Raw genomic sequence first — 14,916 nt, 5'->3', positions numbered from 1 at the left:
CCCATTAAATAATCTACTCTAAATAGTGAGTAATTTGTCCAAGGGAAGATTCTATCCCAAGATTTCTTTATACTGCCAAGAAATCATGGGTTTACCATAAATTTTTACATAGTAAAAAAATAATACTTTAACACCACCACTTTTTCTATCAGTAAAATAGGATCTGAGGATTCACTAATAAAGATGGATAATTATCATCATCATTCCCAAGGAGACTAAAATACATAATCAGTACTGAATGTAGCAGGTAAATTATGTGCATATTGAATTTGCTCATTTCGTGTGAAAATACTGGTAGTTGAAAATAAGAATGTATTTGCTGACATTTGAAAAAGAAACACTGGAAGGATACAAAAGAAAAAGTTATTTGAAGGGTGACGGTAGTGAAAAAAAAACGGCTTTTCATTTGTTTACATTTTATATAAAGTATTATTTATAGAAAATAACGAAATTACATTTAGCAGCAAAAAAGTAAATGTACAGAGTCAAAGAAAAATTAAGACCCAAGAATTCTGATTTTCAATCTTTCCCTCTCTAATTTTTTGAATTAATAATGAGAAAGTCATTTTTCCCTTTTTCTGGCTTAATATTTTATTCATTTCAATTATTTGAATTTCCATAAACTATTCATATAACTATTTAAAAAATATGTATTATTTAAAATAATTTCAGGATCCTAGAATCTTTTTATTTTGTGATAATTGTAGATTCACATGCAGTTGTAAAAAATGATAGCTCATCCTGTGTATCCTCCTCCCAGCCTTCCTTAATAGTAATGTCTTGTATACCTTCAGTACAGTATCACAGCCGGGATGTGACGTTCATACAGTCCACTGACTTTATTCAGGTTTCAGCAGTGTTATTGCAGTCACCCGTGGGTATGTGTGCATTTGTTAGTTCTGTGCAGTTTTAGCATGTGTATAGATTTGTATGACCACCACTGTCAAGGTTCTTAATGATTCTAGACTTTAAAAAAATACTGATTTTGAAAAAATACTGATTTTGAATCTTAAAGGCATTTTCATAGACTTTTTTTTTCCTTACAGTGTTTTGGAACAACACAAACTGACAAAGGAACAGTGGGAAGAAAGAATACAGAACTGGCATGAGGAACACAGAGGAATGCTAAGGTATTTGGGTGATTGTTTTCTTAGTGTTTTTTCCTTAAAAGTATTTCTTTTCCGTAACATTTATTATTGCATCAGATTATCCCCAAAAGATGATTTGACTTACATGAGTAACTATAAAGCACTAAATTTTAATCCAAAGTGTTTTTGTAATTTATTTGGTATTAGATACTTTTACTTAGATATATTCAATTTATTTCAATAGGGAAGATTCTATGATGGAATACCTGAAGATTGCACAAGACCTAGAAATGTATGGAGTCAACTATTTTGAAATAAAAAACAAAAAGGGAACTGAGTTGTGGCTAGGCGTTGATGCTTTGGGTCTGAATATTTATGAACATGATGACAAGTAAGTTTAATTAGATGCATAGTGACCTGGTCATTATTCGGCTTTAGTCTTAACGTTTGTAAAAGTTCTTTTTGGGGTTGATTACTCTTAACTGCTTTTCTTTCCCCCTAAATAAAAAGATCAGTTAATGCTACATAGGCATTCAGATAGCTTACTGTTTTCTCAACATCTTGTAGTTTGAGTTTTACTTCTCAAGTGTATTTATCAAACAGAATGATACACTTTTATTTGAAGTATGCTTCTTGATGTCTTGTGAGTTATGTCTAGTGACTTAAAATATTTTATCTCAATAAATGGAGAATGATTCCTTAAATGTTATTCCTAGCATGTGAGTTGAAATTGAAATTAACATGTATAAGAAATCAGGAACAAGGAGACAGTGAAATAATGGATGTATGATTTACTATATTTTGTAACACTTTTTTTGAACGTTTACCTTGTAGGAATTGTTTTGAATAGTTTTGGACGTTGATAAAGTAGAATATCGTTGTGCTATGTGTGGTGAACAATGTAATTTTATTTTGAAACTGACCAGGTATTAGTTTTTATATTAATATGTAATACGTCAGGCTCTTAGAGCACTTCTTAGTGATAGTAGCTAGAATCGCTTTCTATCTCCCTTTAATTTACTGTATCACATGAGCAGCCAAGCCTGTGCCAGTAAGACCTTCTCCTAAGACATTTCTTTTTATTCTGCGTTGGCTCCAGAATTTTATTGTCATTAGTATAGGCATCTAATAAGATACATGTTTATAAGCATATATAATAACTCCAACAAAAGAGAGAGCATTTTACTAATTTTACTCTGATACATTTTTTTCATATATTACAAAGCAAGTTAAAATGCTTTATCATTCAGAAGAGAAAATTTTGAAAAGCAAAAATGACTTCAAGAGTAATTTTTGTGGACAAAATTTTTCCTTTTTTTTTTTTCTTTAAAAAATCTTGAGATTAGTTTCTGTTAGAGTCCCCACTATAGTTATGGATACAGATAAGGATGGGGAGTGTGAAAGAGAAGGGCTAGCTCAAGATGGGAGGGATTAGGAATGGGGATTCTGGACAACCGGGACTTTGGTCTTAACTGAATGGTTCAGTTTCTTCTTATAATGAGAATATATTCATCTTAAGAGATGCTCTCATTTTTTAAGGTTAACACCTAAAATTGGTTTTCCCTGGAGTGAAATCAGAAATATTTCATTTAATGACAAAAAATTTGTTATAAAGCCAATCGACAAAAAGGCACCTGTAAGTAAAATTCTTCTGTTTTACGTATTAACTCTTTAAATTTCTGCCACTTTGCCATGCTATATCACTTGAAGAATGGCATTATTCATTTCTTGAATTGCTTCTAAGGAACATTCTCTACATAGTTTAACTTTCCCAATGATGAAATAATGAATATTATTAAAAATACAAGCTTTTAATCTTTTTACAACATATAAATTATCAGAATTTTATTTTAACTGAGATTTAACTGTAAAGTAGGTAATATTTATTAGGAGGTGATTGAAAACAATCACCATTCCTATTTAAAAAGGAATGTTTTTGGTGGCTAGACTGTAGTAGACGTAGCCCTACTCTAAATTACTTGTTTATAAAGCTTTGCACTATGAGCTTTGCATTAGGAGCTTTGCATTTGTATTTTCATGACTCAAAGCCTTGAATTTAAGAAATCTTTATTTTTAGATAGATTTTTTTTTTTTGATTCCTCTAGTGTCATATATACAGAAGTATTTTAACTCTGTTAGTTATTGGAAAGACAAAAAGATGTGGAGAACATTTGTAGGTTAAAAAACTTAACACCCTGAACAAAGGTGCAATTTTGAGATTAATGGCAAAAGGCAAAACAAACCCCAAAAAACTCTCCTCTGAGGTGAAGGAACAGAAGGATGCCCCTGATTGCTTTGGAGAAGAAAAAGACTGAATGACATTTAATGCATTGAGAGGATAAGAACATTAGCTTCTCCACGAAACTGGTGGGCAATGAAAAGGTGAGGAGCCAGTTACGTGAAAATACAGCACACTCACGAGGAGGGAAGAACTTTTAGGATTTTGGAACTATGTGTAACATGACATTAGAATTCATAGCACAGGTTGAAATTTAGTACAGCTTATTGTGGGAAGATTATCCTTCATGAAGATTCTAAACTCAGACTACTTCACGTTTAGGATTTTGTTTTTTATGCGCCTCGTCTGAGAATCAATAAGCGGATTTTGGCCTTGTGCATGGGGAACCACGAGCTGTACATGCGGAGGAGGAAGCCCGACACCATCGAGGTGCAGCAGATGAAGGCGCAGGCCAGGGAGGAGAAGCACCAGAAGCAGCTGGAAAGGTACGGGGTGTGCAGCCTGGGATTTACAGCGTGCTCATCAGTTTCTTTAACATACTCCAAATTTATATTTTTACATTATTTTCATTGTATTAAAATTGAATGACAGTATTATCACTGTCCTCTTGTAAAACGAGTATGTGTAATTTTCAAGTTAGAAACCTTTTGACAGCTGTTTCTGAGAAAACAGCTTTTCATAACTTCACAGATGTGCTCATCTTCCATTGTACTTGCTTTTTACTGACAGTCTTGGGAATGGATGTAGTAGTTTGAAATTTTCAGGTTTGTTTTGCCTGTGACTTGTGTGTCTTAAATATTCAGCACGTTCTCACCTATTTTGCTTTGAAACAATGTCAGTAACATGGCAGAACTGAAGTGAAGAGTCACCGTGCAGAGTAGCGTAACACCGGCACCCCTGCCAGCGACTCTGATCCTGAACCGTGGTTCAGTGAGTCTTTGAAAAGAGATAGATGTTAAGTATATTAAATTGAGATTTTTGAAATGGAAAATATTGAATAAAATCCTTGTCGACCCTGGAACCACATTACTGGGTCTAGCAACATCATTCCCAAATTTGATTCTATATTAATTTAAATTCTAATTAATTAATTGAAAAAAATGTAGAGACCAAATTAAAGTTCGCCTTTATTGAGGAAATCTTTGTAGGATAACCTAATCGTAGAATAGAGTAGGCCCGCAAGAAAACAGACTTGAGGCGCCCTAAGCACCGTGTAAACGCTTGTGGGAAATAGCGTGATTTAAATCTAGTAATTAAATAGGCCCTCCCTGAGATAAAATTTTGTGACCTGTATTTTTAGTGTTTGTATTAAATATATATTTTTCTTAAATCTTATGTGTAATTCAGGTATTTTATTAACTCAGATTGCTCCCCTCAAGTTGTCTGCCTTAGAGAAGTTTACTGCTTCACAAAATATTTTTTATACAGGCATGAAGCTTTCCAGTGATTCCTGACCCCAGCACCAGAGATACTAAGTTGGATTGTAATTTGGGGCTGTTACCTTGCACTGCTTTCATGGCACGTAGGTCACATTGTAGTTCTAGTCTTACATACTTTCTAAAACAGTTCTTTATTGGGCTTTCCTTTCTCTCTTCTTATCCAGCATAGCCTTTCCCTCCATCTCTCTGAAAGAAAAGCTTTTTCTTTTATTCTCTCTGTGTCACCCCTCTTTCTCCCTCTCCTTCCCATCCCCCTCTAAGGTCTCCTGTCATGAGTTAAATAACAACTTATGTTTCATACTCATCAAGCCATAACATGCTAACTGTTCTGCTTGTCTAAAATGTTGATACATTATTTTCATTCTTCAATACATTTGTCTTGTTTGTGCTTTATTTCTCACAAATAGAGAGGACTGCTATTTGGCTTCTGGTACATGCAGTGTGAGTAATTAATACCATTTGGGGAGGGGACTGTATTTTAGTTTCTGTGAGGCCTCGATGAAAGTGGAATATTTTAAGTATCTTTCTCTACCCCTCCCCCCCAGTAACAACCCCGTGATTCCTTTCTTGGATTCCGTGAAAGGTCCCAACCTTTCATTAGCAAGCATTTATTGACTGCTTTGTACACAGGAGGAATTCAGTAACTGTTTAATTCATTTGAGTGCCTAGAGGATGTTTTATATTAGTCCAATCACATAGGGACTGGCAGTCTTTCAGAAATGGCATGCCAGCCCTTCACTTACTCCCTGCTTTACAGGTCAGAGAGAAATGATGGCTGTGTATGTAGAAACAAAGTAGCCAGCAGGCGCACTTGGGGGCTGCTCAGGGGTGTGCCGCCCTGCTGCTGCGCTCTCCCGGGCCAGGGGAGTCGTTGGGAACGGGGAGCAAGGAAGCCCCTTTCCCTGCAACACCTTGGCATGTGTGGCCGTATTCTCGCCTCACAACTCTTACAACTTCTTTTTCTTAAACAGTGAAAGTGACATACACCATGTGTGCTCTGAGTTCGCATTTTAGAGTCAGATACCTGCGTGCCAGCTGGGGGGCAGCTGCAGGGTACTCTATCATGGCTGGCTGCTTGTGTCACTAGGACTCAGCTGGTGTCATACAAAGAATACAGGTTTGGAATTAGATAAATGTGGGTTTGAATCCTTTTCTGATGTTTGTTGAGCAGATAGCTTCTGAGCCAGTGTTCTCTTGCCTTTACTTTGAAAATAATAGTCCTACTTTCAAGGCTTGTTGTGAGGAGTGATGTCAGTATACAGACATTTAGCAAAATACCCGGTGCTTGATAAATAGGAGCTGTTACAGTGATTCTTTGTATTATGAATACATAGTCTGAATAGAAGTTGAATTATGTTAGTTTTTAATTTTCACTTAAAAATGTAATTGGGCCCATCTGATATCCTTTAAAAAGTATTCTTAAGTATTATAATTTTTGCATGTTAGTATAGAGAATTGATAATTAATATGTTATTTATGTTCTTAAAATAGAACAACTTGGTCAGACCTGTGTGTTTCCAAATCCATACTCTAAAAATAGTTACATCTTGGTTTAGAGTAATCCCTCGAGGCTTTGATAAGAAAATGCACAGCATGCCTCGGGGCTGGCGAGCAGACCAGGTTCGTCCTCCCAAGCGAGTGTTCAGGGGAGAAGCAAGCTTTCTCGTTCCATAAGGGAGACAAGACAGACCTGCAAAAACGGGTATCACCAGGGGAATGTGGAGAGCCAAAGGCGTTTGTATTAACTGAGTGGGGTGTTGGTTGGTGATGGCTGTAGTCAGGGGAGAGCTCTTAAAAGATACGAGGCACAAGCCTTCAAGATTGCAGCACAGAGTAAACCTTGCAAAAATGCTGTAAATATCATAATCAAGTTAAATATCTGTCATACATTTATTCTGTTTTCTAGTTCAAAGACTAAATTTTTTCCCCCAACTTGCCTTTTGTTACCTTCAGTCTTTTCTCCTGCTTCCTTATTTCCTTTCTCTCCATCCTTGAGGAAGAACAAATGAGACATCAATAGGGAAGAGCTCAGTGACACCAGTGCCCGGGTCCAGAAGGGGCCGTCTGGGCGCCAGAGCTGGACCTGGAAGGTTCTGTATTGCCGTGGCCTTCACTCTTGAGACCTGGTTTGTGGTATAAGCCCTCATGGAGTGTCTCAGGGGCCTCAGGGAGGGAGGTCACTGTCTTGGAGAGCTGTGGCAGCGCTGTATGTGACTGAGCAGAGACCGGGAAGTGACCGGGGTAGGCTGTTCAACCTCTGAGGGTGGCAGGCAGCCTGGCATGGGAAAGAGTAGGTCTTACCATACTAGCAGTCACTTGAAAAGTGCTGTGCTCCCACGGACAGCCTGCCTCTTTGGCTTTCTGAAGAACACAGAGAGGGCAGCAGCCTCTGTGGGGGCCACCAGGTCCTTTGTCTTGCTCAAGGAAATTGGGAGACACAAACATTTCTTTAAGCCTCTGTCACCTTGGTCTTCCAGAGTGGTGGGGGCTCTCAAATCCTTAAGTCTCTTGCCTGTATACTCCGTGGATTGACTTGGATCGGAAGAAGGAGGTGAATGTGCTGCAGAGCGAGCGCCAGATCTTGCAGGGGAGAAGGTTTAGTTGTTGACTCTTACTTCTGGCTGTTACGGAAGTACCACAATTTGTAGGGAACTCCAGAACAGAGGTGGGACTCCCCTCACATGAATGAAGTCCAGGCCCTGGATGATTAGATGCCGTCAGGATTCATTAAAACCAGTGGGGGAGATACGGTCACCCTTACGAGCACCAGGAGGTCACCGTCAGTCGTCTGTCTTGCTGACTTGTCATGACTTTACCTGTTTGCTGCACAACTGGATGCTCTTTTTGTGTTGGAGGCAGATGGGTACTAGGAGCTGCAGGAATTTTTAAATTAAGGTTTATTGAGTAAGGAAAAATGAACTTTGATAATAAAACTTAGCTAGTAAGCTTATCAGAGACTGCAAGTTGAGAAGCCACATGGTTTGGGCCTGAAATTCAGAATTGACATAAGATGGCAGTGATGTTTTGGGGAATATTTAGGCATATCCAGGTAAGTTTTAGAGATGAAGTCATAATTGATTTTTTTTTTAACTAAAAATTGTTTCCAATAGGCAATATTATCTAATAATTAACATGATATCTCATATAACTCTTACTCATCATAATACTTCTGGCCCTCAGCATAGAGTCTGACCCACAGTAGGCCCTTGGTGAATGTTTGATGAATGAATTTGGCTGTATTTTTTTAAAAAGTCTCATTAGGCCCATGGCAGATGCAGGTGAATGACAGAAGCGCTTTTTCCCTCCAGGCTCTCAGGGTGATCTTTTTAAATAGCATTAGGATACGTGCCATCATCTATGTCAAAGGAGGTAACACTGATTTGTCATCTTGTATCTAAGTGTAAGTTGCTGCTATCCTAGAAATTAAACTTATATTAGTTAATTGTTAATGATTGCTGATTGTTGCCCTTCCAGGATATTTAGCTGTTTCAAGTAAAACAGCCTGTGTACGCTCGTCAGTCCTTTGCCGTGTCCCCCAGTGGAAGGCTCCTGCTGATCTTGGGTGTGGCAGCTGTGCAGTTAACTTATTTTGTGCTGACATGCAGTTGTTGTCAGAGTTCTTTTAGATAGTCATTGACTTTACTTACTGTGATCTCACAGTAAGAAATTCATTATAATCCTGTGTATGTTTGTGTAAAGGTGTAGCCCTATTTTCTTATGTTTTTTTTTTTTAATGCATCTGAATACAGTGTGGGAAAATGTTTTATGCTGTAGTTTCTTGGTTGATTCACAGTTAATATTTAGGCTCCACGTGAATATTTTCATATATTAATTTGTAACAGTGCAGTTGCAATTTGTTTTAAGGGCGCAATTAGAGAATGAAAAGAAGAAAAGAGAAATAGCAGAAAAGGAAAAGGAAAGAATAGAACGTGAAAAGGAAGAGCTAATGGAACGTCTGAGGCAAATTGAAGAACAAACAATGAAAGCCCAGAAAGGTAAAAGTTTCTTTTTAACATTGGATCCAAACTGTTATTCTGTTATCAGATAATAGTATTTCTTACTACTGTTAAATCATATTTGTCTTATATGGAATAATTACATTTAATTGCCAAATCAGTACTTAGTGGAATTACATCATAAATATGTTTAAGGCACATTCAGCTATACAGTGCTCATATTCTTTCTCTTTCATTTATTTAAACACTAAAATTTTTTGTGTATTCTTACTATAAATGACTATATATCTATTCCTGTTACTATTCAGGGTTTCATAAACAAAAACACATTTTCAGTGCTCTCTGGCATTTAAACAAAAGCTTTTAATGGATATTTAAGTACTTTAAGGCATCTGAGTAATTTAAGGCATTTTAAGCTGTTCTGACTACACTCTTCTGGAACTCAGTTTCTAACCTTTGTTTTAGTAGATTAAAAAAATGCACAACACACAAAAGGTTGTTTTTGGTAATAGGTTTGGAAGATCCTACTTCCCAGGACTAAGTAACCAGAGTGCTACAGTGTATATGTTGAAAGGATGCATTGATTTAGAGAGAGTGGTTTATATGAAGTAACACTAGAGTATCCTACTTTCAAACAACAAATAGTGAGGAGAACAAAAGAGAAAAGATTTTGAGCAAAATAAGGGGTTTTGCTCCTTCTTAATAAGCAGTAGGGTCTAGAGGATAACATGAAGTCCACCCTGTTTATAAAACCAGAATTAATGCCTGCTTTCCCCGCCACTAGTACAGCCAGCCATTCAGTTCTGTTGGAAATAGCCAGTAGTCTTGTCTGAGGTCTATTTTCATTCTTGCACCAGCTACCATCGTGAGAAGATGCTCTTGAGCAGTGGTGGAATAATTTGCAAATGAGTAGCTAGAGAAGTCAGTGATAGAAATTGTTATAAATCCACAATCTGGTTCATCATTCCAATTGCAAGATGAGTGGAAATAGTATTTCTAAGAGAAGAGACAGAAAAAACCTGGATTTTATTCTAACTCATTAGAAGCCTCACTTCTTGGAGCTAGAAATTACTTAGTTCAAAGCCCAGAGGTAGCAAAGAGACTCGCTCACAGGCCGTAACATAAGGGCAGACCTTGTTTCCCAATACGTCGCATGCATGGGAGCAAAGCCTGTGTGGTTGGCAGAAATGAGATGTATACATAAAAGCAAGGTAACACGTCCTGGGCGCCACGTGAAGGGTGTAAGCAACACCATTAGAGGAAGAATGCTGGGAAAAAATCTGGAACCTACTAAAGTGAATTTTTCAAAAAAATGAAAGTTTAAAGAAATTTATGATACTGACTTGATTTTAGAGAGAAGTTGAATGATAGCCCTCCTTCATTTGCATGGTTTCTTTTCTAAGAGAAGAGCTATTTACTAAACCTTTCAATCTCATTTATTTAGGATGTATAATAAAAATATTAATGATTTACATAAAGAAAAGTACTCAAGTAAAGAAGCACTAAGGATTATGAGGAAGATAGACTGTAAGAAAGAATATAGATCGTCCCTGTCAAGACAGTTCCAGATGAGTCATCCTCAGGCAAAGGACACCCAATTTTTTTGTATTTTTTTCCTAATAATAAAGCTTTTTCAAAGCCGTCCTAAACTCTGCATGGTTGTCTTGTAATTTATGCTAAGTTTCTCATTCAGATGCAGTGCCTCTGGCCATATCTAAGTCATGATACTTAATAGATAAACTTGAAATTTTTTTGAGAAGAAACTTTTATACTTCATTATTGTCATTTTCTTGAAAAGAATTTTTTATTGAAGTCATTATTAATTGAAATGAGTCATAAATCATTAAATAGAACCATTCCAGCTTTTTACATTCCCATAATTCATTCTTGTTAAATTGGCTTTATCATTCTTTTAACCATTTTTTAACATATATTGTTGACTATATGTGAGATATAATACGGCCAAACTTGCATTAAGTTACTGTTTCAACAAATATCAGAGTGAATTTCTACCTTCGGGGAAGAGCTGGGGAGTAGTGATGTCATTCTTCCTGGTACGTAGGAAGCCCTAGTACTCAGTTAAGTCCCCCTAGTGCTGCGCTAGGCACTGTTCTGGGTGTTGGGGGTACAGTGCTGAACAGATAAGGTCTCTGCTCTCAGGTAGCTTACATTTTACTGAGGAAAGACAGAATAATAAAATTAACATAATAAAAATCATTTTATGTAGTTTTAAGTGCATTGAAGGAAGTAAGCAAGATAATGTGATAAATGTAGTGATTGTGAGCAGGAGGGGTTGTCCGCTTTAGATGCACATTAGGAGCCAACTTTAATTCTGTCATTAAGTGAGAATTTGACCATAAGAAATCATTTAGCCTCTAGATTTCCTTAGGTTCCCAATTTCTGAAATGGAAGTAAATAATGCCTAGTTTAGCTTTCTGAGATTTTTTTGAAATTTAAAGTTATATTAAAAATTTATTTTGTATATATATATAAATAGTAATGTGCATATCTCTTAGCTGTAAGGCTCAATGAATTTTTAGAAAGTGAATTTACGTTTCTGACTACCCAGAACAAGACAGAACATTACCTGCATTCAGGGAATCCCCTTGTGTCCCTTCCCAGTCATTTTTTCATCCCCCTGTGACTTACATCATTCTGATTTATATCATCATAAAATTTAGTCTTAACGTATTTTTTTCCTAATAGCTTTGTTGAGATATAATTCACATACCACACAATTTTATTAACTTGAACTTAGCATAACTTCTCTAGTCTTCTCCTAATTAAATTCCGTAACCACCTACATCAGTGTACTATTGAGAGAAACAATTTATTCTAGTAACCTTTCACCTTAGTCCTGAGAGAGTGGGGGTTTTTAACTTTTTTTTAAAAAACAATTTAATCAGTCTTTTTTTTTTTTTTTTTAAACTGGAGGTACTGGGGATTGAACCCAGGACCTTGTGCATGCTAAGCGTGTGCTCTACCACAGAGCTGTTGCCCTCCCCGTGAAAGAGCTGATGTTCTAAAAGAAGCCAGGTTCCTTGGTACCCTCTTTCCACATGCCAGACCTCGGAAATTGTGGGCTCCAAGTTTTTATGACCCAAATAGGTAAAACATTCATATTACTCACCTTTCTCACCTACTCCTCATCAGGGGGCTGTAGCTGGATCCAAGGTCTGGAGGGATGTGCGTTTCATGGGAATACTCTCATTCATGGGCTCTTCTATAAAGGACTAGACAGTGAATATCTCAGGCGTGGCAGGCTGCGTGGTCTCTGGCAGCTGTCAGGTCGGCCGCTGCGGCGTGAGAGCAGCCCTGCACAGGGCCTGCGCGGACGGGGCATGTGTCCTGGTAAGCCTTCACCTATGCAAGTAGGACCTTGTGCTGGGGCTGCACCTTACCAATCTGAGTTACCTGAAGAGGAAAGAACAAGCATCGTTATGGGATAGATGGTACTTCAGAACCTTCCTTTCTAGAAGAAACTAGATTTGAAGTTTACAGTTCATTGTCAACATTTTTTTTTTAAATTAGACTTTTGTATAATTCTTAATATACCACAAAACAACCATTGCTTGGTCTGTTATTCTTCAAATTGATACTTAGCACACACACACACACAAAAGATAGAAAATAATGAATATTGGGGAATATTTATTTTAAAATTTAACTTTGTCACCCTAACTTATTTTTCTTTATCGTCTCACAGTACAGAAAGAACTTTTATTATCAGAGAAAATGAAGCACTGTTTTCATTGGCAAACTTCCCTTAGTTACTTGTTTGCTTGTTTACAAGAAGGATAGAGCCATGAGCTTCGCAGGCTTTATCTTATGTATCAGCCAACCAGATGGAAAGAACGCTCCATTAAGTTTGATAAGCTAGGTCTGATGTCCAAGTTTCAGAAGATAAATATGGAAATGAATAATCCCAGAATTCAGCTGTGGTAACATCCAGCGTTACATACCTCTCCTCTTTATAGCCAAATAGAATTTTTTTTACATTTTATTAAGAATTTAAAGTCATTTTTCTTCCCAACCCTCTCAAAACCGCCTGAATCTTCACTGCAGTTAAATTAGTTCTGAGTAAGAACAACAAAATGAAGAACAGTAATGTGGTTTGTACATTACAATACTACAGATCTTTCGACAACTTTTCAGTTTTTCCTCTTTTCTAAAACGTACAGAAAGGGAGAGTCATTCTTTGTAGGACGTTGCACCCACTTTAATAAATGACATTTGTTGTCTCCTGTCACCAGATGTCCTTACTGTTAAACAAGGATTGTCAGAACAATATTTAAAATTAGAACTTCTAAATTGATTTAAATCTTTTGGCTTTGTGCTAGTAATATCTTCTTTCCTCATTCAACTCATTCGAGTAAGACAAGAGAATTAGCTTTATGATCTGTATACTCAAGGATTAAAATTCATATCATTCATCTTCAAATATTACTTGTTTTCATACTTAAGGAATGGATATGTACTAATAACTCAATTTTCAGTAATTCATATAATTCACATCAAAACTCCTGAGTAAGTATTGTTTTCAGTCTTAGTGTCTTGGGGTTACTTACATAATACTTAGTTTAGATAAGTAAAAACTTACACACGTTTTAAAATGTGTTATTTTATAGATTTTTGAAATAGATGGCCAAAACAGGAGCGATTATATTTTAAAAAATGAAATAAAAGATGTGCTTCTAGCTTTATGACATAACTTGAATTACAAAGAATTTGTTTGCATTTTTGAATTGTGTAATAGAGTTTTTGAAAATAATTAGGCTTTTGCCAAGTTGAAAATGAGGTATGTATTCATTTGCAGACGTGCTAATTGTTACCAACTGTACAGATTAGATTCCTTGCTACTGTTTTGGCTTCTTTTGATAATGAGAACATTGGAACTTGATCCTTGTTTGGGGGGAATACATATATTTGACAGAACTAGAAGAACAGACTCGAAAAGCTCTGGAACTGGACCAGGAACGGAAACGAGCGAAGGAAGAAGCAGAGAGGCTGGAAAAGGAGCGCCGGGCGGCCGAAGAGGCCAAGTCTGCTCTAGCGAAACAGGCAGCTGACCAGATGAAGAACCAGGAGCAGCTAGTAAGGAGCTGGGGTTCTGTCTCAGAGAAAAAGAAAAGTTTAGACAGAAGCCTAGACATAATTGGTCCCACGATTTCAGACTATTTATTCCCTGAACACGAAGGTGTTAAATAATTATGTTTTTAACTCTCCTCACTGTGGTGTGTGTGCACTCACTGCAAGGAAGTTAAATCTTTTTATTGGAATATATTTTATTTGCTTCTGTTTGTTGTGTGTGTTTTTTTGTTTTTGTTTTTGTTTTTGGTGGGGGCAGGTAATTGGATTTCTTTATATATTATTATTTTTTTATTTAACTGGAGGGTGCTGGGGATTGAACCCACGACCTCCTACATGCTAAGGATGTGCTCTACCACTGAGCTATACCCTCCCCACCTATTGGAATGTATTTTAAAGCAATAAACAGAATAACAAAGGAATAATAAAACCAAGGACTTTTTATGTATTCAGAGAGAGGAGCCATCCATCATCATGAAGGAAATAATTATCAGTGTAAAAAATCGACAATACAGAGGTTGCAGTAGTTAATTTAGTAAATAAATGATCACCATTGTGCAGCCACTACCAAAAGTATGTTGTAATGCATCCAGAATTAACAGTGAAGTTTTATTTGCTAATGAGTACTAATAAGTTCAGATGATGGAAACTAAAACAAAACTTTATAAAGCTAAATATACTTTCTGGAAAGCAAACCAGAGATACAAAGTAACTTAATGAACAGTGTGGAAATAAGCCTAAAGTTTTTATTCTGCCTTCAAAAAGAAACCTAAAAATAAAATGATAAAAGATGAATGAAGCCCATTACCAACAAAAAATTCTGATTCCCTTGGACTTTGCATAAGCCACTGGTGTGCTTTGCTTTAGATAAATCAATAGTCCGTATATCCTGTAAAATCACCACAGAGTAACTGTAAGACAGGTCAGAACTGATTGAGTTTTTCGTTTGTATAGTGGGCTTGCAGATAAGAATCCTCCCTTTGAAAAAGGAATAATACCACCTAATAGGATTGTTGGGGAATCAAATGAGATTATTTGACAAAGTGCAGTTTATAAAGCATTAGGTAAAGAGTTTTATTTTTCCTTCTGTAGGATTTATCAAATAC

General features: G+C 36.6%; 1 protein-coding gene across 2 annotated transcripts in view; it reads left to right on the top strand.

Moving 5' to 3' along the window:
• Positions 1 to 14,916, top strand: part of RDX (radixin) — a 64,543-nt gene that overhangs the window by 26,286 nt on the left and 23,341 nt on the right. For both annotated transcript variants that reach the window (XM_031443759.2, XM_031443758.2), the window contains 6 exons: positions 1,047 to 1,130; positions 1,333 to 1,479; positions 2,628 to 2,724; positions 3,649 to 3,812; positions 8,631 to 8,761; positions 13,656 to 13,816. In XM_031443759.2, coding sequence (XP_031299619.1) covers positions 1,047 to 1,130; positions 1,333 to 1,479; positions 2,628 to 2,724; positions 3,649 to 3,812; positions 8,631 to 8,761; positions 13,656 to 13,816 — 784 coding nt within the window. The remainder of the gene's footprint in view (positions 1 to 1,046; positions 1,131 to 1,332; positions 1,480 to 2,627; positions 2,725 to 3,648; positions 3,813 to 8,630; positions 8,762 to 13,655; positions 13,817 to 14,916) is intronic.

This window comes from Camelus dromedarius, chromosome 34, assembly GCF_036321535.1.
Source record: "Camelus dromedarius isolate mCamDro1 chromosome 34, mCamDro1.pat, whole genome shotgun sequence".
Classification (NCBI taxonomy): Eukaryota; Metazoa; Chordata; class Mammalia; order Artiodactyla; family Camelidae; genus Camelus; species Camelus dromedarius.
Note: the sequence above shows the minus strand (reverse complement) of the source record. Positions and strands in the feature narration are given on the sequence as shown.